The 21,241-nt window shown below is 37.9% G+C and overlaps 1 protein-coding gene across 1 annotated transcript; it reads left to right on the top strand.

Moving 5' to 3' along the window:
* Window positions 1-1,802: 1,802 nt before the first annotated feature.
* On the top strand, window positions 1,803-20,689 carry pxb (putative Hedgehog signaling attenuator pxb). Its single transcript, XM_075288709.1, has 5 exons — window positions 1,803-2,217; window positions 6,098-6,467; window positions 9,658-9,770; window positions 17,007-17,178; window positions 17,957-20,689. The coding sequence occupies exons 2-5, from the start codon at window positions 6,270-6,272 to the stop codon at window positions 19,595-19,597; spliced, it is 2,124 nt and encodes a 707-aa protein (XP_075144824.1). The 5' UTR covers window positions 1,803-2,217; window positions 6,098-6,269; the 3' UTR covers window positions 19,598-20,689.
* The last annotated feature ends 552 nt before the right edge of the window (window positions 20,690-21,241 follow it).

Here is a 21,241-nt window from a genome sequence, read left to right as displayed (position 1 = left end):
TGAAACTCTAAAGATATTTTCATAATGTAATATCTTTCGATAAACTTTTGGATTTTAATTTGAAGTGATGATATTGACACAATGCAAAATGTTGATATACACTAACTCTTCGGAATTATTCTTAATTCCACTATATTTAGTAAGTGAATTGTTTACTTCCTATTAACAATTCACGTATGTAAAAGTCATAGCAGTGATAAGTATTTACATTCAAAAAATAGGATATATAGAAAATCTTGTCAATTTTATTGATTTAGAGTTATGTATATCGAAAATTATAAGCAGCGATTAATGGTGAGTCCGAAGATGACAAAATATCCAAGAAAGAACTGCAGTGGCTCGGGACAGACAATATTATTGTTTGACTTGTGCCAATTAATAAAAAGAATCATTACATCTTTATTGTAGAGCATTCAAGACTTTTATACCCCTTTTAATTCCATTAATAAAAATAATGCAAAACAAGATTACTTACATTAAAGTTTGACATTTTTATAAAAAAAAATGAATAAAAAATCTTAAATTTTTCTTTCCATGTTCTGATATGACTTTCAGAAAAAAATCATTTTGGCAACCCACAATCATATTCAAAATGAACCCCAATCATATTTCGTGGAGCATTTGGGGCCACACACATATTGAGAAATATTTCTGCATTGCTCTGCAGTCAAAGTCATTTTATGCATACAGCTGGATAGGCATGTACATCGATGTGACTCTGGGTTGGGATGAGAGCCAAACTATACACGAGTTGATTGCTCATTTGATGGATGAAGGAAGTAACGGGAGGGAAATGGGATGCTCCCTCTGTGGGTTGGTTGACAATTTGGCTCTGTTCTTTGATTCCGTGATTTCGCTTATGGAGTAGAGACATTGACCTTGATCATCAACATAATGTCGTACTGTTGAAGCAACATTGCTGCAGCACATTCATTTTGTGAATGCAAAACATGCTTTAAACAAACAACGAAAACAATTATCAGGTAAAGAAATTATAAATTTTCAGAATTATAAATTTTTAACATAAATATACCCGAAATGCCGATTGTTGATCTATTAGGCAAATATTTCAATGGTCTTTAAACCATATATTTGTATACACCTAGATATGTATCTATCTGTTGTTAATTTTTTCCTATTCAATCAAAGCCAAGCCATAACCGCATTTACTTCTCTGGCCCTTCGAATGCACTTTAGTCCATCACATTCTCTCAATTAGTCCACCTTGTATTGTAGGCAACCACAAGAAATTATCTTTTTATATCCCTTAATACCTTTACAGCACACTAACACACCAACTAACATACATAGATGCTCATCCAACCCGTACACAAATCATTCTTGGATGAAACCAATGTTCCAGACGACGAGGACGATGAGGACGACGGCGGCGACAACAACAGACAACTCAATTATATGAAAACAAAAACCTAAAGTTCTGTTCTCTTCTCTCCATGTCTCTTGTTTAGTTTTCGTGCTCCCTCTCTCTCTCTGAATTTGTTTTCTCTCAGAGAACTTTGTCATTTACTCTCACCAAATTCATTTTAAATTCATCGGAGAGTATCTCGTTTGTTGTTTAGTCGTAAACATCTACCTGCCAGGATATGGCAGAGGCAATGGTGTGCTTGTGTGTTTGTTGTAGAATGCTTTGAGCATCCGCTGGGAAACAGAGTTTCGAGCAATACCCATTCACACACACACCAACATACTGTGTACACGTAGCTAACCTTCTCAGCCAACATGGGCAGACATGAATTTCAGTTGCTTGAATGTCTCTCGCCTTGTGAACGTTTATCAAACAGTTACTGACTGCAAGTCGCCGGATGAAGACGTATAGACGCGTGGATTCGGTTTTTAAGAAAATTTTCAAAAATTTACAACGTGAAAGATAATAAAACACACACAAAAAATTGGAAAATTAAAACACATTACGAAAATCGGATTACTATATAACCAAAGGTGCAAACAAAATGAGAAATAAATAGAGTATATTAGTGCAAAACAAAAGAAAAATATAACCGACATCCAACCAAAACAAAAAATTGAAATAATAATACGAAAACCACAAGTGTTAGTGAGTGATTATAGTACAATTACGAGATTTAATTCAACACAACCAACCCACGGAACAACTTTCCATACCAACAGCCCACATCTTGACTATTTGGATTACTCTATCTACATCAAGGATTTACGCCAACCCATTCGCGATCTAATGTAAGTACCTATCTCCAGCCACCGCCAAAGAACCGACGCAATAACGAAATTTGAAATTACCATTACTGAAGCTGTAAACGTTCACATCTCAATGCTTATTGTTTACCACATTGTAATTTTGTGATACATGGAACGGCAAATGCCTTAAGCTTTCCAAGCACACACAACTGGCTGTTGGCACACTTAAGACATTTGACTGGGACGCTGAGCAAATGAGCCGAGCGCCTAGCCGTTTATCTTGGATACTATTCATATATGTTTGCCAGAGTAAATATTAACTCAGAATTACCACATCTCCTTCATTATTCGAATGCATTTAGCATTTAACCCAAATAGAAACCGCTGGTGCCCCTCCATATGGGCTCCACCAGAAAGCAAACGAAGAAAAAAAACCCAGTCTGGCAAATGTTTACTTTAATTATGACAAGCGAATGGAATAATCTTGGGGCAATGACGCACCTAGCATTCCAACTAAGAGAATAGTATTTACTGAGGTCTCTAACAGCGGCCTTCTTCAAATAGGCCAAAGATTAAATTGTTAAAAGCAAAGTCAATTTGTTTAAATAATTTCCATATCATAGAGCTGATAGAGAAGAGATGGCGGAGTTTGACTAGTGTCTAGGGGCGGTAAGGGGCAAGGGAAATCTCAATGTCAATTGACTCAGCAACAAGTGTTCTGAATGACCCAAGTAAATTGCTCTACTTCTCCATGGGGAAGCAGCCATCCCCTGGGATTGCTAAATTATAAATATGGAAATATTTAGATGATGACGACGATGGCATGAAATGTCCCCTTGTGGAAAATGGTTTCCATGACTAAAACAGAAATGTGTCATGAAATTATATCTGTATCAGTTGGAAAGTTACAATACCATCATTTGCCAGGAAACGAAATGAAGGTTCCTCCGGATGGACTTGATGGGTTAATTTCAACATTACAGTTTTTCCTCCTTAATTTTGAAGAAGGTGGACGGGGGAGACCCAGAGAACATGTACTAGATGTCTTTAATCCAGCCAGCCATACATATGTACCTATCCATGTTTTTTTTTTTGTTTAGTTAACTGAAACATACATAATTCATGGGAGAAGGGGTGCCCACTCCCTCACTTATTGCCCTGTCTGTTACACAGGTAGACAGCGGCCTAACAACCAAACAGCCTAGCGAACCGACACAGACAGGTTTATGTTAAATCGAAACGTGCCCGTAACAGATACTTTACCATATCTTCGAAAACATATCTAAACACATAATTTCCTTTGCAGCCAAAAAAAAAACACAGCTAGGAGCAGCATTAGTATGCAGAGCTGGTAGAAATCGGAATGACAAAGAATTCATATTGAAAAATAAAAACATAAAAATTATGACTTTATTAAAATATTAAAATTGAATTGAACTGCCGGTAGGCAGTCGGCCGACAACTTAGCCTGGGAATCTAAACGCATTTCCCTTCGAAAGCTTACAAAAAACAAATTTGCCTCTGTGTCGGCGGCTGGTTGTAGGGGGAAGTGAGTTATTGATTTTAGCCGCTTGAATACCCAAGCATGGAAATTAATTCTCAAAAAGTTTTAAATTCTGACTTTGGGCTCAAATCCATAACTTCTAAGCATACCAAATCCTGGCATTCCTTACTTTGGTAGATCCAGATGGAATGGACTACCCAAACGCATTAAGTGAATTGAAAGACCAAATGACCATATTTTCAAATGCCCACAATAAGAGGAGTTTATATCGTTTGTGCGTGAGCTGCCTGGCTATCACTGTATATCACGCTTAACGTTTCAATTAAGCCATGCATGGGCCAGGTAAAAGTATAGGTGGCCTGGTCGCAAGACAACATAATTGAGATGTGGTTATGGGTCTGCTTTTTAGTTCTCAGTTAGGGTTGGATTGCCTTCGTCCCTTTGGAGGCAATTTATCAATTTGGAAATGGTAAATAACATTTACAATAGTTTCGTTTTCGCCCTATCAATGCCCTCCCCTTGTCAAGGGGTGTTTTACTCCCTGTCATTTTGATAGTGAACAATTAGAAAATTAAGAAAGTGAAACCACTTTGGTTAAAATTGGAAAATTTATGACATTCCAAGTGTCTCAATTGCAAGGAATGCAAGCGAATTCCAGGCAGATGTGATCTTGAGAGACTCATCCAAGGCAGATGGTGGTCGTTCACTTAAGGAGAAGTTCCCTACAGCATTGTCAGTTTGGTCTTTAAGTTAAAAAAGATTCACTTTTGAATAGCTTTGGCAATTACTTAATTGGTTCTCATTCATTTCCTTATCACAAGTCCAAGACTTCGTTGCTTTCGTTTTTCCCCACCACCATCATCCCATAGAAATTGGAGTCTTGTGTTTGGCTGAGAAATATCTTGATATCTTCCCGAATGCCTGTTATACCTTTGGAATTGATTAATTTTTGGGCCGACAGTCGACAGTGTATCTCATTTACTTGGGTGTCTGTTTGTCCGTCTGTCTACTTGTCTGTCTGCTCGTTTTTGGGATATTTCTTTCTTTCTACTTTCATTCCTTTTTGGTGGAGCTCTTTAGGGTCATGCCATCTTTTGGGTAGATTTGGTTTTTGTTATGTGCACCGGTGGAAGTGAGTGGCTTTGGAGTATCCTAAGGCCTAAGGGAGCTTAAAGTCACATAATGTGCTCATCATCATGACTTAATCTGAAAACAAATCGATTTGTATGAGGTCTGGGTCTGTATAGTGGATTGTGAATCGCCTTTGAAATCTGCTCCTATCTCCATTCAGATATCTTCTCAGTATGTGCTAGGCCATGTATGTATGAGTGTATTTTTCACACTAACACCCACACACACACACACAATTTTGATTTGTTTATAAAAAATGTGTTTATTTCGTTGTGTTGGGATGTGAGGAGATATACAGATACAGTCAGACAGACAGACAAACAGACGGAGTAGATGTGTTCAACGAAACACGTCCATATTTCCATTTCGTGGTTGGGCTGGAATTGGGTACCCTAACTGCTATGACGGTGTATGTGGTGTATCGTCGTTGACTATTTGTCTTTGTTTGTTGTATCTTTCGGAGATGATTACAAAATATCATTTCTTAATCTTGAGATGTCAGTCAGTCAGCCAGCCAGTGCACAAATCTTAAGATTTGTACAACATTCTATGGTGCGTTGTTGGATATCACCAACAGCAGCATCTATCCATCTAACGATATAACGAACCCTGAGTTCCAAGAAGGAAAGTCAGTCAAAGTCAATTGCCAATGAGGCCTTAGTAGAAGGGGTAGGAGTTCTTATTTCAGAATTCATTTTGGCTTTTTTTTGTGTCGATATTGGGTTCTTCAATCAAACCATCTGTTGTCAATGTTCTTAGAAGAAAAACAAAACAACAGAAAGCAGGCATGGACGACACAATGTGTGGTGTCATAGTAAACGATGTCAATTGATTAAGTAACCAACATTTATGGAACTTGAAAATGCAATAAATAATAAATGGGAAAAAGGCAATATCCTTATATCCAGCCATATGGGCAACAACCCCCATTCTGCAATCGCCCTTAGGGGGATGATTGCATTAAGGGTGGTGGTAGAATGTTTTTCTTCTCGTCTTCTACCTTGAAAGTGCTATAGATGTACTTTTTTCTTTTGGCCCAGTGTTAATTAGCATATGTTAGAGATTTCTTTTAAACGTGTCAGGAATAATAATCATATGTGTGTCTGTGTCTAAGCTCTTCTTTCCGGGATCAATGGCCAGAAGACCATAGTTATTCTTAGGACAATAGAGGAAAAACAATCGATTGTCCACCAGAGTCACTAAACCATTTAGAAAACATCTGTGATCCCATTGAGTTACATGAACGCCTGAACTAATTAATTTCCTTCTCTTTTGTTTTCCTTGCAGCCTGGACACGCAACCAACCCAGAAAAATGTGCAAAATATGACAGGACATTGAGAAAACTATTTCGCCTTTTTCGTTTTGATTTGGTCTTATTCTTTTTCGAAATTTCAATTTTAACGGCCTATCCGTTGGAATTTCGCCCCAGACGCTTTCTACGTACACAAGTCCGTACAAATGTGGAAGATGTTCGACGACATCATAGAATGCAGCGAGTGCGGTGGTGCCTTGGGTCCACCGCCGAAATTCATGGTTCCACCACCACCTCGACCACCATCCATGAGCGTTTATGAAGCATCCACAAGTTGCAGTGAAGAAGAGATGGCTTTGAGGGCACAACAAGCCTGGGACAATGATATGTGCGAAGCAATACCGGTAAGTTATCGAAACTGAAATTAATTAATAAAATTAATTGAAACGCTAACCAGAAAAGTCAATGGCCCTGCGTTAGAGCGTGCTGTAGGCAGGGGAAAGGGTGAACAAATGAACGACTGAATGAATCTTTATTGCCAATCACAACAATGTTTCATGTCAACCATTATGCGGGTAATCACTGGAGCATCTGTTCATCTTTCATTTTTTGGCCAACCACGGCAAGTGCCCAAGTATTTTGGTAGGGCAATGCCATGAGTTTTATTTTTTTATTTTTAGTTTTTTTATTCGGCCATAAATCTTTGGTTGTTTTCTGGCTGGATCCATTGACAGTGTGACAGCTGTCATATTAGCTAATATTTGTCAAGATAATTTCCTTGGAAGCATTCAGGCATTCTCTTTAAAAGCTCTGAAGAACGTTAATAAATCTCATGAGTTGAGTTGTCAAAAAGTTTAACAGAAACCATTTCTTTGGTCAAAATGAAGATAGCAGTGTAACAAAACCATAACAATGGCAGATCTTTAAAGACCTTCGCCCCCCCAGTCCAAATGGGGCCTAATTCTTATGCTTCGTTATTTGTTTAGGTTCAAGACGGAAAGAGGTTATGAAATTTCCATAATTTTTTGCTTTATTACAATCGAAATCAATCGAAACTTGAGCGATTTGTTTCTTGGAAAATGATATCGAACACCACTGCCTCCACCTCAACATACCAGAAAGGTAGAAGCTATTGAAGATTGTTAATATTTATTTTTGATTTGTAAAACTGCCTACAGGGATGCAAATATCTTCCAAACAAGGAGCTCTTACAACAAACAGGAGGCATTCATTGTCTAGCTAAGTCCTTGGGGATTTTTTGCATTGAGGAATAAGCTTCTTTCCAATCAAAATTTGATAATTTGCAATAATTTCAACTTGTTTTGAGTGGGTTTATTTGATGTTGCCAGTTCTCCTACACGCCACTCCTCCCATTCTCCTCCCCTTAATGGGAAAAACATAAATATTCCTTCTTTGATTCGAAACATCTCATGTTAGAAAATCTTGAAATCTATCATGTCTTTGATATTTTCCACACGACAGATACATTTTGCACACACGTCTGCACATAACGATTCAAGCCAGTGACTTTCGCATTTCATCTCTACCCCCAAAGCCTTCCCTAGCCTATGCATTCGGGAAGGAGAAGTGAGTTCTGTCATTTCAGGGCAAAGTATAAACTGCAATAAGTGAAATGTGCCAATAGAAATAACTGGGAAATAACTCGCACTCACTCGTTCCCTCTCCTCTTCCCATACAAGTCTCCATGGAAGAAATCTTCGTGCACACACAATATCAACTTTATAAAATGAGCAACATTTGAGAAGATTTAAAGTATCTTTAATTTTTAATACCTCCCCTTCCAGGAGGCAAGGGAAAGGATTAAGTTCACATCGGTGGGTTTTTCATGGAGCATGAGAAGTTTGTGTTTTCTACATGAAAATATTTCCGTCCGCACTTCCTTTAGGACACAATTGCTTTAAAAATGCAAACGGAAGTTCATCTTGGCGGTTTTTACAGTCAAAGGGGATGCCGCTTAAAGGGCAATCCTTTGGTATCCCATCACTCCTCCAACCTCCACCATGAGACCAGTAATTTCTAGGATAAAGCAAAAGAAGAATATGTGTAAGGTTTTTTGTTTCTTGCCTCCTCACAGAATGAAAGTGCGAAAGGAAAGGGAGAAAAAAAGAGTCAAACACCATTCTCCATTTATGGGGCGACATTAAAAAAAAGCCCAGTAATAAACTTTAGCAATTTAAGGCAGCACTTTAACGAAAGTTTACTGGACAGAGTCTTTGCAGTGCATGGACTTTTGATTTATTGCCTCATGAAGACACAGTTACTATGAGTAGACCCAGCCCTTTCCATGGCTAGATTTAAAGCTAAGATATCGTTGAACGGTGTTAAAAAGTGACCGTAATTTCTAATCCCGCAACGGTAGTCACTCAGACAATTTCAGAATAGTTAAGGGGACATGTGCTTTGAAAGTGATAAAATCAAAAGATAAACCGAGGAAAACTTTTCCTTTGGTGTTGACAAATGAGTTGAGGGTTCGGTTTTTTCGTTTTTGTTTTTTGGGTTTTCAGTTGGCTTGGCTAGGCATGTAATCATTTAATCGCTCCTAGCATTACAACATACACGGTCCCTACATATTCGCGCCCATAGACCCATAGATAAGCCACCTATCTTGTTTACCAGACATCATAAAAGCAGTAGCCACTGTTTAGAAATCGAACCCTTTGTCACCAGTATTTGCCCTCCTCTATGTCTCTGTCTCGGAGATAACAGGGTCTGTTGATAGTTTCAGTTACGGAATATGATCGATTAATTGTTATCGAGCTAAATGTGGATGCCAGTCTTTTGGGCAGAGCATTGAACATTGTATATACCCAGATAGCTTGCGAGCTGACTAACTCGGCTGGTTGTTTGTTTGTTTGTTTGTTTGGTGCAATGTGTCCCCATAAATAAATTAAATATTTATTTGTGAAGCCATACCACAGTGAAATGATTAATTACCACCAGCCATATTATGGAGAGGGAAGTGGAGGAGGGGAGAAGTTTGTGATCGTGATAGGCTCCACTCATTTAATTCACTATTCTGCCCCACAGAAGTTTCTTTACTAGTAGCCCCTACAAAATCCACAAATTGATAAGGAATAACCCCTCCCCACCGCCTCTACAAAAAATATATGTCACTTATGTTTGCCCAATGAATGAATTCAACAAAAGAAATTTTTGGACTAAATCCGAATAAATCAATTTTATTGAGTATTAAGAAATTAATATTTTTTTCTAAAATATTTTTTTTTTCTAAACTCAAATCAGTTTCCCATTGACAGAAAGTCTTTAGTGATTGCTCTAGCTGCTGGAATGGAATGGAACTATTTTTGGGGGTGAAGGCAAATTGTGTCATTTTTAATTTCCATAAAAAATTTATAGCTTTTCCCTGGTGACCTGTGGTTTCAACATCATCATTATGTTCAGAAAAAAAAAACACGACAAAACTTTGTCCCTATGGTGAAGGCCATTTCACTCTAAACATGATCATGACATAGAAATATCATAAAAATCTGAGAATCTTATTTTTAAAATATGTGACAAATAATAAATAAAATTGTTATTTTAAATTGCTTTATATTTTATTATTATTTGCAGATCCTCGATGCTAGTCTTTATAGCAGCCAATCATTACAGACCTCGGCAATGATTGCTGTATTCTCGCTGCTTTTGGTTTTGGTCGTTTTGATATCATCGCTGTTTGTGTGGAAGTAAGTAGACAATTTAAATTTAATATTTTTGAAAAATATCAAAAAATCGAAGAGGCTATTAAAGCGTTTTTAACTTTAAGTACCAAAAAAAAAAAAATAAACTGAAATTTAAAAGATATTTAAAAGAAACCAAAAATGAAAACCCAAAAAACCGACTAAAACTATAAGACATTTATTAGCATACACAAATTGGGAATTTTCTTTTATCTGTTTTAAATCTTTGACAATAGCATATAAAATGACATCCCTAAAATCATTAAATGTCGCTATTAATTTAAGCCCCAGAAATACTGTCAAGCATTATCATTTATGCTCGACTCCCGCATTGAATAATCGGAACATATGACATGCCAGTCTGAACTCATTGTTTGCTTCATTTCGGAATATATTTGCACGCATACTGGGCAAACAGAATAACTGAGTTTGCATAGGTATATCGTACACACACACTCTCTCACACGCCAACCGCTCTCAATTAGGCCAGTCATAAAATAATAACAATTTCGAACAATCAATATGGCCTACTTGCATGCATTCAAACATAAATCCCATGGCCTCCTCCTCATCTACTCCCTATCCAACAACAACATTTTATTCCCCTTGAGATATGGACCATCTTTGTTTACCCCATGACGGTTCAACGTAATGCTCATCATTCGTTGAATGCCTGAAATCTCCAAATACCAAAAACGCAATCCGAAAAACAGCGAAACGACGACACACTTTCGTTTGTTTGTTCAGATGCAGTTTGTGCATGGCTCTGGCTGATATGAATGTTGGAGATTGAGACTCCACATAGAGTTGCAAGTGGGTGTTACTATTTGTTTGATTTAAATATTGAGAATACCAGAGTATGCATGTGTGTGTGTGTGTGTGTGCGTGTGAGCTTATCGTTTGCTCTCATTGTTGAATTAACACTTTTTGCACTTCACCACAATCCCATAAAGCCTTTAACGAGATGTGGTGTCACAGCCAGGGATCCGGAGCGGAGCGTGGAGCGGAGCGGAGCAAGCCCTTTTTTTGCCGGAGCGGGAGCGGAGCGGGAGCGGCATTTCTAAAATCCGGAGCGGAGCGGGAGCGGAGCGGTTTCCAAATGAAAAACCGCTCCGCTCCGAATAAAATATTACTTGAATGAAATGTGTAACTTTGAAATTACACTGTGTAGGTAATTTCAAATTTAGCTAGTACTTAGCGTAGTGTGAGTAAACGTTTAAAATGTACGATATGTATTTTTGTACGTACGTACATTGGGGAAAACACAACGTGTTTTTTAGTAATTGTTTTCAAAAACGGCAAATGTCAAAATATATATCTAGTATGTGTTGTAAAAGTAACAACAGTACTTTCGATCAATTTCATCCCGTATTACTACAAAGATGATTGTAATGAACGTCAAATAAATGCAATTAAACGATCTTATTTATATTTAATTTTTTAGTTTTCTACACTGAAAAAAATATTGTCGTGAAGTCAAAGATTCCATGTCTTTAGAATAAGAATGCAAATTTTGCTTAACATGGAAGACGCATTTCTCTAAAATAAAGTTTTTTATACCCATCACCATAGAATGGTGACGGGGGTATAATAAGTTTGTCATTCCGTTTGTAACACATCGAAATATCGATTTCCGACTATATAAAGTATATATATTCTTGATCAGGGAGAAATTCTAAGACGATATAACGATGTCCGTCTGTCTGTCTGTCTGTCGTTCTGTCTGCCTGTTGTAATCACGCTACAGTCTTCAATAATGAAGCAATCGTGCTGAAATTTTGCACAACCTCGTCTTTTGTCTGCAGGCAGGTCAAGTTCGAAGATGGGTTATATCGGTCCAGGTTTTGATATAGTCCCCATATAAAACGACCTCCCGATTTGGGGTCTTGGGCTTATAGAAAGCGTATTTTTTATCCAATTTGTCTGAAATTGGAAATCTAGGGGTATTTTCGGACCATAAAGAGGTGTGCTGAAAATGGTGAGTATCGGTCCTTATTTTGGTATAGCCCCCATATAGACCGATTTCCCGATTTTACTTCTTGGGCTTCTAGAATCCGAAGTTTTTATCCTATTTGCCTGAAATTGGAAATCTAGAGGTATTTTCGGGTCATAAAGAGGTGTGCCGAAAACGGTGAGTAGCGGTCCATGTTTTAGTATAGCCCCCATAAGAACGATCTCCCGATTTAACTCCTTGGGTTTCTAGAAACCGTAATTTTTATCTGATTTGCCTGAAATTGTAAATATTCTGATATTTTAGGCTCGGTCCATTTGGTAATGCCTCCATATAGACCGACTTCACTTGAATTGCTTGAAGCTCAATGTAAAATTTCCAGATTTTACTTCTACATATTTAAGATTTCAAATCAAGACGTTATTTTATAATTTTCTTGCACACTTACAAGAGATGTTAATGATTCCTCTAAAACTCAAACAAAAATGGTTCTTATAAATCCAGAATCTGATATAGTCCTCATAGGTAAAATCTTTAAATTTATCTTCGGGAAGTGTCCTCAAGTCCTCAAGCCCTCCTAAAATTTCAAAGGAAACCCTAATATTTGGTTCATGGTGGTGGGTATTTAAGGTTCGGCCCGGCCGAACTTAGTGCTGTATATACTTGTTTTCTTGTCCAAAAGACAATAAACTTTTGAATGAAGTTGCAATGTCCTTATAATTAAGTGATTTTACTTAAAAATGTGTATCATAACATGAAAGATAAAATTTTTGGCTTTAATAATAAAGAAAAATTCTTTAAAATTAATAAAATTGTCTTTAAATTTGTTTCCTTTTTGCATCTTGCCTACAAAGCAAAAAATCGTTAAAAAATAAGACATGTTTTTCAACACTTTATTTTAAAGACGCTTTTTACTTGAAACATAGCATAATTTCTACTGGAAGTCGAGTCTTAATATGGAAAAAAAATAACTCGTTAACTCGTTTTTAAAGGATTTTTATAACAACTGACGAAAAAAATCTAAAAAAATGAAAAATTAACATTTGCTTCCTAGAATGCTTCCTTTAATGAAGACAAAATGGATTTAATATTTCTGAAAAAATCTTCAAAATTAATAAAATATTTCAACACATTGTTTTAAAGTCATTATACCCTAAACCACATAGTGGTTAGGGTACACTGAAAAAAATATTGTCGTGAGGTCAAAGATTTCATGTCGTTAAAATACGAATACAAATTTTGCTTAGCATAGAAGACGCATTGCTCTAAAATAAAGTTATTTTCCTTGTCCAAAAGTCGATAAACTTTTCAATGAAGTCGTATTGTTCTTATAATTAAGTGATTTGACTTAAAAATAGGTATCTTAACATGAAAGAAAAAATTTATAGGCTAAGGTCAACTTGACTTTAATAATTCAGAAAAATTCTTTAAATTTAATGAAATTGTCTTTAAATTTGTTGTCTTTTTGCATCTTGACTACAAAGCAAAAAATCGTTCAAATATAGGACATGCTTTTCAAAACTTTATTTTAAAGAAGTTTTTTACTTCAAACATAGCATAATTTCTACTGGAAGTCGAGTCCTAATTTGGAAAATAAAATTGCCGTTAACTCGTTTTTAAAGGACTTTGATAGCATATGAAGAAAAAAAGCTGAGAAAGCGAAAAATTAAAATTTGCTTCCTAGAAGCAAGTACACAAAACCTAAATATAAAAGAGAATTGTGTCTTAAAAGTATCCTTACTTGTATTCTCCGCTTCTTTGGCTCGGAATCAATACCAAAGTTTTTAAAGTAAAGACAAAATCTTTGGAACCGAGTATGCTTTTTTTCAGTGTATAACAAGTTTGATCTGCCAAAAAATGTGCCTACAAGAAATATTGATTTTAGACCCCATAAAATATATACCGATCGACTCAGAATCACCTCCTGAGTCGATCTAGCGCTTGGCGTCCGTCCGTCCATCCGTCCGTCTGTCCATGTATTTGTTGTTCACAGGATTTCGGTCGCAATTATTAACCGATTTTGATGAAATTTGGTACAGGGAGTTTTTTTGGGCACAAGGACGAACGTTACTGAATTTGGAAGAAATCGGATCAAATTTAGATATAGCTCCCATATATATGTATTGCCCGATTTCGACAAATGGGGTCACGTTGCACTTTTTTTACTAACCGATCGTCGTCAAATTTAGCAAAAAATAATCTTCTGTATCACCCTTTAGGTCTGAAAATTTCATCGAAATCGGTGCAGATTTAGATATAGGTCCCATATATATGTATCGCCCGATTTTGTCAAATTAGGTCATAAAACCCTTATTTATCAACCGATCTTACTCAAAGTTGGCGAAATGTAATCTTCTATAGCACTAACTATATGTGCAAAAAATCATCGAAATCGGTTCAGATTTAGCTATAGCTCCCATATATGTACCGCCCGATTTTTCTAAATAAAATAAAACTCAATTGAACAAATAATACAATGTTTGTACTATAATTTTCTCGAAGAGGAGCGGAGCGGAGCGATTTTTTTTTCTCGGAGCGGAGCGAGGAGCGGAGCGGTTTTTTTTTCTCCGGAGCGGGAGCGGAGCGGAGCGAAAAAAATGGACCGCTCCGGATCCCTGGTCACAGCTCTTGTAAAAATTATTTGAACAATTAAAGCGACAACATGCAGGCTTTCAGGGGGATGGGAGGGAGATCGGTGATATTGTGGCTTGTGATAGCCAAACGACCGTGTGGTCCTGACAGAATATTACCCTAAAGCGTTAGCTAGTAATAGGTTATCTTCAAACGATTCTTTCGTCCTTCCGTCCATTTTGTTGGACCTTTAGTGTCTGTGCCCATTTTTGTTGATTCATGTGTGTATGTATGTGTATGTGTGTGTGTGTATTTGTTTATTTGCTACAACCAAAATAATAGTAATATTTCTTTTACACGCAAAATACACAACCTTAAGGCCATATTCATTTTTAGATGTCTTGTTAACATAAGACCATATAAATAAAATAACATTTAATTTTATTTATGAGAGTTGAAGTTTTTCTCATCTTCTTATTGCCCTGCTGCTTTGCTAGGTGGTGGTGAGGGCGATGGTGGTGTTGTTGTTGTTGTTATTGCCAATGCCTTGGCTGTTGTCTTGTTTATATAGACTTATAAACGATAATGGTCTTATGGCCACCCCCCTCTCTAGTGGCCCTCTTTGTATGAGTATGCTGTTCTCTGTGAGTGTGTTTGTATGTGTATGTTCCTTCACATAACTGTATGCTGGCTTCTTCGGAGAGGACAAAGCGAAAACAAGAACATAAAGTGGATAAGAACAAAACAAAAAATCGTATAAAGCAAAAACAAAAACCTTAAAGCTTCCCTTTCTTCCATTGCTTGGCATACATCGACAATTCAGCATGATGCTGGAGAAAAGTAAATTTAAGACCACTTGCCAAAATTCTCCACCCGCTCATCCGCATAAAAACATTTGGAATTGATTTTATTTATTCATAACACTGTCAAGATTATTAATTTTCCAAGTGTCTTTCATGGTTACGGCAAAAATAACTTTGGTAACTGCACTCGAGTAGTCCGTCCACACACACACAGGTAGCCATCGGTATATTGGGTCTGCTTCTGGCTTTGTGTGAAACAAATATTTCAGCTTAGACAAACTGAGGAAAAACTCAGTGTCAATTTATTGTCCATCGACTACGAAAGAGTCGATAATTTACAGTTTCCTTTCATTTAAGCGTATAATTAGCATAAATCCAAAATTAATATTACGAACGTTGGCTAGCGGCTAACTCAGTCGCTGGCCGCTATGCAGGCATGCCATAATACCCGCTGATCCCAGATTTGAGGCTTAGGTTGCATTGCGACTTATGCTAATTAGTCATTTGAAAGATTATGCTCTGAAAGGGCATGGTGTTGTCCACTAGTCAAAGTCACAAAGTCACAGATAGAGCCAACGTTTGAGTGGAACACAGTTGTCAACAATACCCACCTCTTTATGGCTATGGCAAATAGAGATCGTCAGCTAGCTGGCGAAAGAATAAGCCAGCGGTTGCAGGGGCGGATACATCTCATCCGCTCCTATTCGACTGGGCTATTTCTAAATTGATGATATTGTTAAAGTGCCATAAAGAGATATGTTAACCAGGTTATTAATAATCCAAATGGCTTAAAGCGATGTAGCAAACGTAATTCGAAACCACCAAATTCGTATATTTGTAATTTATTAATAAATTTATAGAAATCCAACACACAGACACACCCATACACACATATTTTGAAATACTTTTATGGTACCCTTGGGTGTTTTCAATCGATAGCTGCATAGCCGTTCATCATCTGCTGATGGAGTTCAAGCCTTTGGGTCCCATTTAAATGGGTTATCAGCCAGCATAAAAAAACTCTGCAAAAAAGAACAATTCTGCGTTTTTATAGCGAATTCGGATGATGCGATTATCTCTTGTGTCATAGTCGTACGTTTATAACCTTGATTTGGGGTTAGCAAATATAAAAAGAAATAAAATTACAGTGCAGACATATCCTGTGAGTTGACTTTCAAAGCCTATTTCTAGGCCTATTTAAATTTTAATAATAAAACATATACGCCAACCCACCTTCCACTGCCCCTACACCCGACATTAATACGCACAACCCACACATACTCGTAAAATCAGCCAAGACCATAAGCCAACAAAAGACATGTCAAATAAAGGACGAAGGAGTAATACAAACATATGTTTCTCGTTCGTTTGTTTGGCTGCCGCTTTATTTTGACTCACAAGACAACGAATACGACACCGAGAAGGCATTAACATTTTTCCAAGTTAATATTTCATAAACATTTGTGTCACTCGCATCAGGCCTGTGATGGGTGTAAAACAGTCAAGTTTTGAGATCCTTCTTGGCAAGCATGCCAAGGCAAGGAGGGGCGTTACAGCAACATGTGTTTATTTAAATTGTTTGTTTTCAAAAGCATACTTTTGGGTTTTGGCAAAACAAAACTGGCATACTTTTGGTGGGGGGAGGGGGAGGGTGATCAAGGCGTAGGGTGGGGGTGAGATAACAGCTTTAATTTAAATGTACAAACGGGTTTTGTCGTTGTTCATGAATAAATGCAAATGATTTTATTTACTTTGCGATTACAAGACATGGCCACATTGTTGAACATCCTTCATCGCAAACAAATATTGAACATTGGTCACCAAGAGTGCCGAGTGAGAAGGCCTTGGTTAGAAGACAAAACTCTGCAATTGAAACTCCCACTAATTGTCTATTTTTTATTGTTCTTCTCTTTACAGAAACAAGCGAAAAGTACAAAATCTATTACCTTGTAAAACACCAAACCGAGGACCCCACATAACTGGAGCTTTGAGTTCTCTTACTGCAGGCCACTCGGTAACCTATGAGGATCCAGATGCTCATTTGGGTCACCATAGGCCCCTGGTGATGCGACACCATCATAATATTGAGGTAAGTTTACACGGCACTCTGCTAACGATGACATTCAAATGTCAAAATAAATGTCAAATTCATTAGATTCAGCGTCACTCATGCCATTGTCCTTTGTTGAAGTTTGAATACAGCATCTCTATATGTGTGTGTGTGTGCGTGTGCATTTGTATATGTCCATGTACATCTTCCTGGTTTCTTTCTCAATTTGGCTTTCACAATGAAAGATAACACTGAGGTGTACAGTTTCAGATCCTTTTTCTTATGCCACACATCCTGCCATTGTTTGGCCAGTCGAACAGCATATTCACAAAAACGGAGTGCTGATATTATTTTGTGTTGACATTTGTATTTCCGGCAAAGCTTTTTGTCTGCCCTGTTTTCAGGCGGGGTTGCTCTAATGTCACATCGTCATCACACATCTCCATTCCAGCCACTGCTCATAATTGTCATGACTATTATCTGCGTGTTAAGTTTCCTCCAATGAGTCAGTCCATTGTTCCTTTTCCATTTTATTTTCGGTGCACGTACACGTTCTAGGCATAAACTCGTAAATGTGGTGTCATGATCCTTTTTACGAGCTATTGCGCCAATTGTTATGGCTGAGGATTTAATTCGCAAGGAAAACGAGTGAAAATATCAGGTTTCACCACACCATGTTTAGGTTTGAGTTCAAGTTCTAAGCCTACAATTGCTGAGGACGATTATCTTAAAGGACAATTGCAGGGGAAATTACTTTGAATGTTATGGCTTCGAAGTTTTCTTATTTCTAACTCGTTTTTTTTTGTTCTACTTACAGATGTTGCACACCAAGAGTATTCACTATCCCAGTGGTTACCCTATGACCAGGTCACCTCCATTTTTGGTCACAAACTCACCCGGCCCAGATCCCTATCGCTCCAATGACAATGTGTACGAGGAGTTGGGTCCAAACCGTGATTCAGATGGAGAAAGCGAACCCCCATTACATTCCGATGATGATTTTGCTGAGGATGAACTCTCATTACCCGGAGAGCGTTCCTTCAACAAACCCACAAATCCTGAATCGATCAGTGCCACCACTGCCGTCAACTCACATGGCGAACGATCAAACAATCCCGATATGAATGTCTTGCCCACAACATCAACAGCGGCCACAAATATGCCAGAACGAAACAGTGTCATGTCGTCGGATTCATCGGCCCAAGATGCTTCCACGGCAACGGCGGCTTCATCGGCCTCCTCTGGAAATAATAACAGCAACATGAATGCCAATCTCAATTCATTGTCAACAAGAAACGGTCCCTCCTCGTCGGTCCCGGGTGTGCTGAGGCATACCACAGGTCGCCGATCATCGGCAGGTGGAGCCCGCTCTAAGAACGAGCGACGCAATACAGCAACAGAAGAATTGAACACATCGGCCTCAACAGCAGAAGTGGCGGATTTGGCTCCTCTCCAGCAGATGTATGACAATAGCAGTAATCTCATGGCCTTGGGATACCAACACCAGCTACATACGCAGCCTCAGAGCTACCATCATAGTCTACACAATATGAATCGCCATAACAACAACAACAACAGAAATATGGCTCCCCACCTTGCACCACATTTCTACAATACTATTGAGAGTGAGGTGGAACGGAGAAATCGCATCAATGCCCAACTCAAGAATTGCTCGGGACCCCCAGCAGTGGCCACCATTTATCGCGAACGTATACAGTATCCCAATAGCAGCAGATATCCCCAGCACTATTACGCTTCGAATGCGCCCAACGGTTTCCTTGCCACCACAATGAGAACCAGAACGAATCCACGGTCTATGGATAGAAGAAGAGGACGAGTGGCGGCCCCAATGGAAAGCCTTGAGCCCGCCTATGGTTACACAGAGCCCGTCTATCATCAAAATTATCACTACGAGTCCTGCAATGCCCCCCAAAGCCGCCTTCAACAACCCATAGCCCCCTATCCTGCCTACATTATACCCGAATACAGTTCGGGAAGTATGTCCTCCTACAGACACCATCATCCTGCCTCGCAAACATACCAAAACTCTACACCCCTGTACGCTCATGGAGATTCCAGTTTTGGCTCCGATTCAGGCTATAGTCATCACACACCTGCATCCTCCATTGGTCGTCATGATTACGACATTACCATGCCCATACCACCAGCGCCGCCCGCTCCAACTCAAAAGCCTCCGAGCAAATTGGCCAGTGCGCTTAGTTTCTCTTGGCATAAGCGAAAATCGAGCAATAACAATAGCCATAGTGGGAATGTGATGAACATGGTGCCGCAGCAGCAACAGCAACACCAACCACAAACGTCAACTATGGCAACTGAAGCCTCTAGTCCGAACAATAATAGCGCATCGTCAACCATCACCTCAACTCTGGAGAACACCTCCTCCTCGTCGAGTGGCGGTCCCCAGATGACGAATAACAACGAACTGCTGCAGGCGTGAGAATATACGGCATTCTAGACTCTAAGATGGAACCACATTTCGAAAATGTGGCCACCACTTTAACTAATCTTACTCAGTAGACTCCAAATCCAAATACATAGTCAAATTTAGGCCATAAGTTATCCTCTCAGAAAGAATCCTACGTATCAGTAACTACGTATCCATTATTGATCTAAGCTAAACGATACAAATTTGTAAATATGAAGAAAACGAAACAACAAAAAACAAGAATATCTAAATACCACCCCTCTCCCCCACCCCCCTAAATACCAACATCCATCCATCCCCCATTTGTAAATAATGAAACGAGCTTTCGACCTTATTACTTGTAAATCAATCCTTGTTGTCCTTGAATTCGTCGCAAGGACATGCCATCACATCTATAAAACGATTAACGACGATGATAAACGATGAAGCAATAACACATTAGTCCAAATAACCAATAACTAAGGCATACAAAACCAGAAATCTATTTTATCATTGTTATTGTTTTAGTCCTAAGCTTCAAATGTCTGTCCTCCCATTTGGTGTAAGAGCCCCCCACAAAAACAAAAAAACAAAACAAAGCAAGAAAAGAAACAGGGCGGGAGGACTTTTCTCCGACCAACCAATTGTGATTGTTAATGTACTATAATGCTAAATACTAGTTTTACTTTTGTTTGTTTTTCTACCGCTAGGGCATGTATGGTGCTCCACGATACGTCCCTTTCCCCACCATCCACTCTCACACATGTATGTGGTGCGATGCTGGGCTCTCCATTGTGCGGTTGTCTAGTTAGTCCTATTTTTTTACTTTTGTGAACATTACCATCCTTTTTATTATTATATTAATAATAATTATTTTGTATGTATGTATGTATGTATACTTGTACTTATATTATTAACTTTTGACTACACTCGTATAGCGTATAGACTCTCCTAAGTTGTTATTTTAGTTTATAAGGCCGAAGGAACTGAACTGAAGAGTATTTATTTGAAAGAAAACAAAAAAAAAAACCAAGAGACGAAAAAGAAAAAAAGAAAACAATTTTAAAAATAAAACCGAAAAACCAAAATGATACAAAACTCATTTTTGAATGAAAAAAATTAAAACTTTTATTTTGTTTTTATTTTTACTCTAAAGTAACAATAGCAAAACCAAAACACAATACAAAACAAATAAACACAAAAAAAGGAAACTCTGTGGATTCATGATACACAAGAAATATCCAAGGTAGAATTATTTGACAAAAAGCTTTCCATTTAGGTTTTGTTAAAACTTTCGACATTGGAATTAACTTTTTGGGGAACAACTATGAAATTCCAATGATGTTTACCTTTTTACCGCAACAATACACAGACAAGATGTGTGGTCATGGCATACACCTTTGATGGGGATAAAGTGAAATCTTTAACTAGGATTGGTAACATTTTTACCACAAACATATATACATGTTTGCGCGCACTACATGCAAAAGTATTGACCTCCTGCCTATGACGAAATCTCCTTTTGGGAGATGAGTCTGTAATTCACCCCTGCACGCAGTGAAGCAATTTGATCACCCCAAATATGTTTCAAGAAAAAATAATATTTTGGATATGGAACATTTTTGCCTCAAAAATTTTGTTTTCTTACCAAACATAAAATGGTTGCGGGAATCAGAT

Source organism: Haematobia irritans, chromosome 1, assembly GCF_050003625.1.
Source record: "Haematobia irritans isolate KBUSLIRL chromosome 1, ASM5000362v1, whole genome shotgun sequence".
NCBI classification, from domain to species: domain Eukaryota; kingdom Metazoa; phylum Arthropoda; class Insecta; order Diptera; family Muscidae; genus Haematobia; species Haematobia irritans.
The sequence above is the reverse complement of the archived record's forward strand: the minus strand, read 5'-3'. Positions and strand labels throughout refer to the sequence as shown.

What these genes read in the sequence shown, in the direction of transcription:
- pxb (XM_075288709.1), top strand. Translation starts at nt 6,270, where the DNA reads ATGTGGAAGATGTTCGACGACATCATAGAATGCAGCGAGTGCGGTGGT. An exon ending in ATATGTGCGAAGCAATACCG is followed by an intron (nt 6,468 to 9,657) that starts GTAAGTTATCGA and finishes TATTATTTGCAG; the next exon opens with ATCCTCGATGCTAGTCTTTA. An exon ending in TCATCGCTGTTTGTGTGGAA is followed by an intron (nt 9,771 to 17,006) that starts GTAAGTAGACAA and finishes TTCTCTTTACAG; the next exon opens with AAACAAGCGAAAAGTACAAA.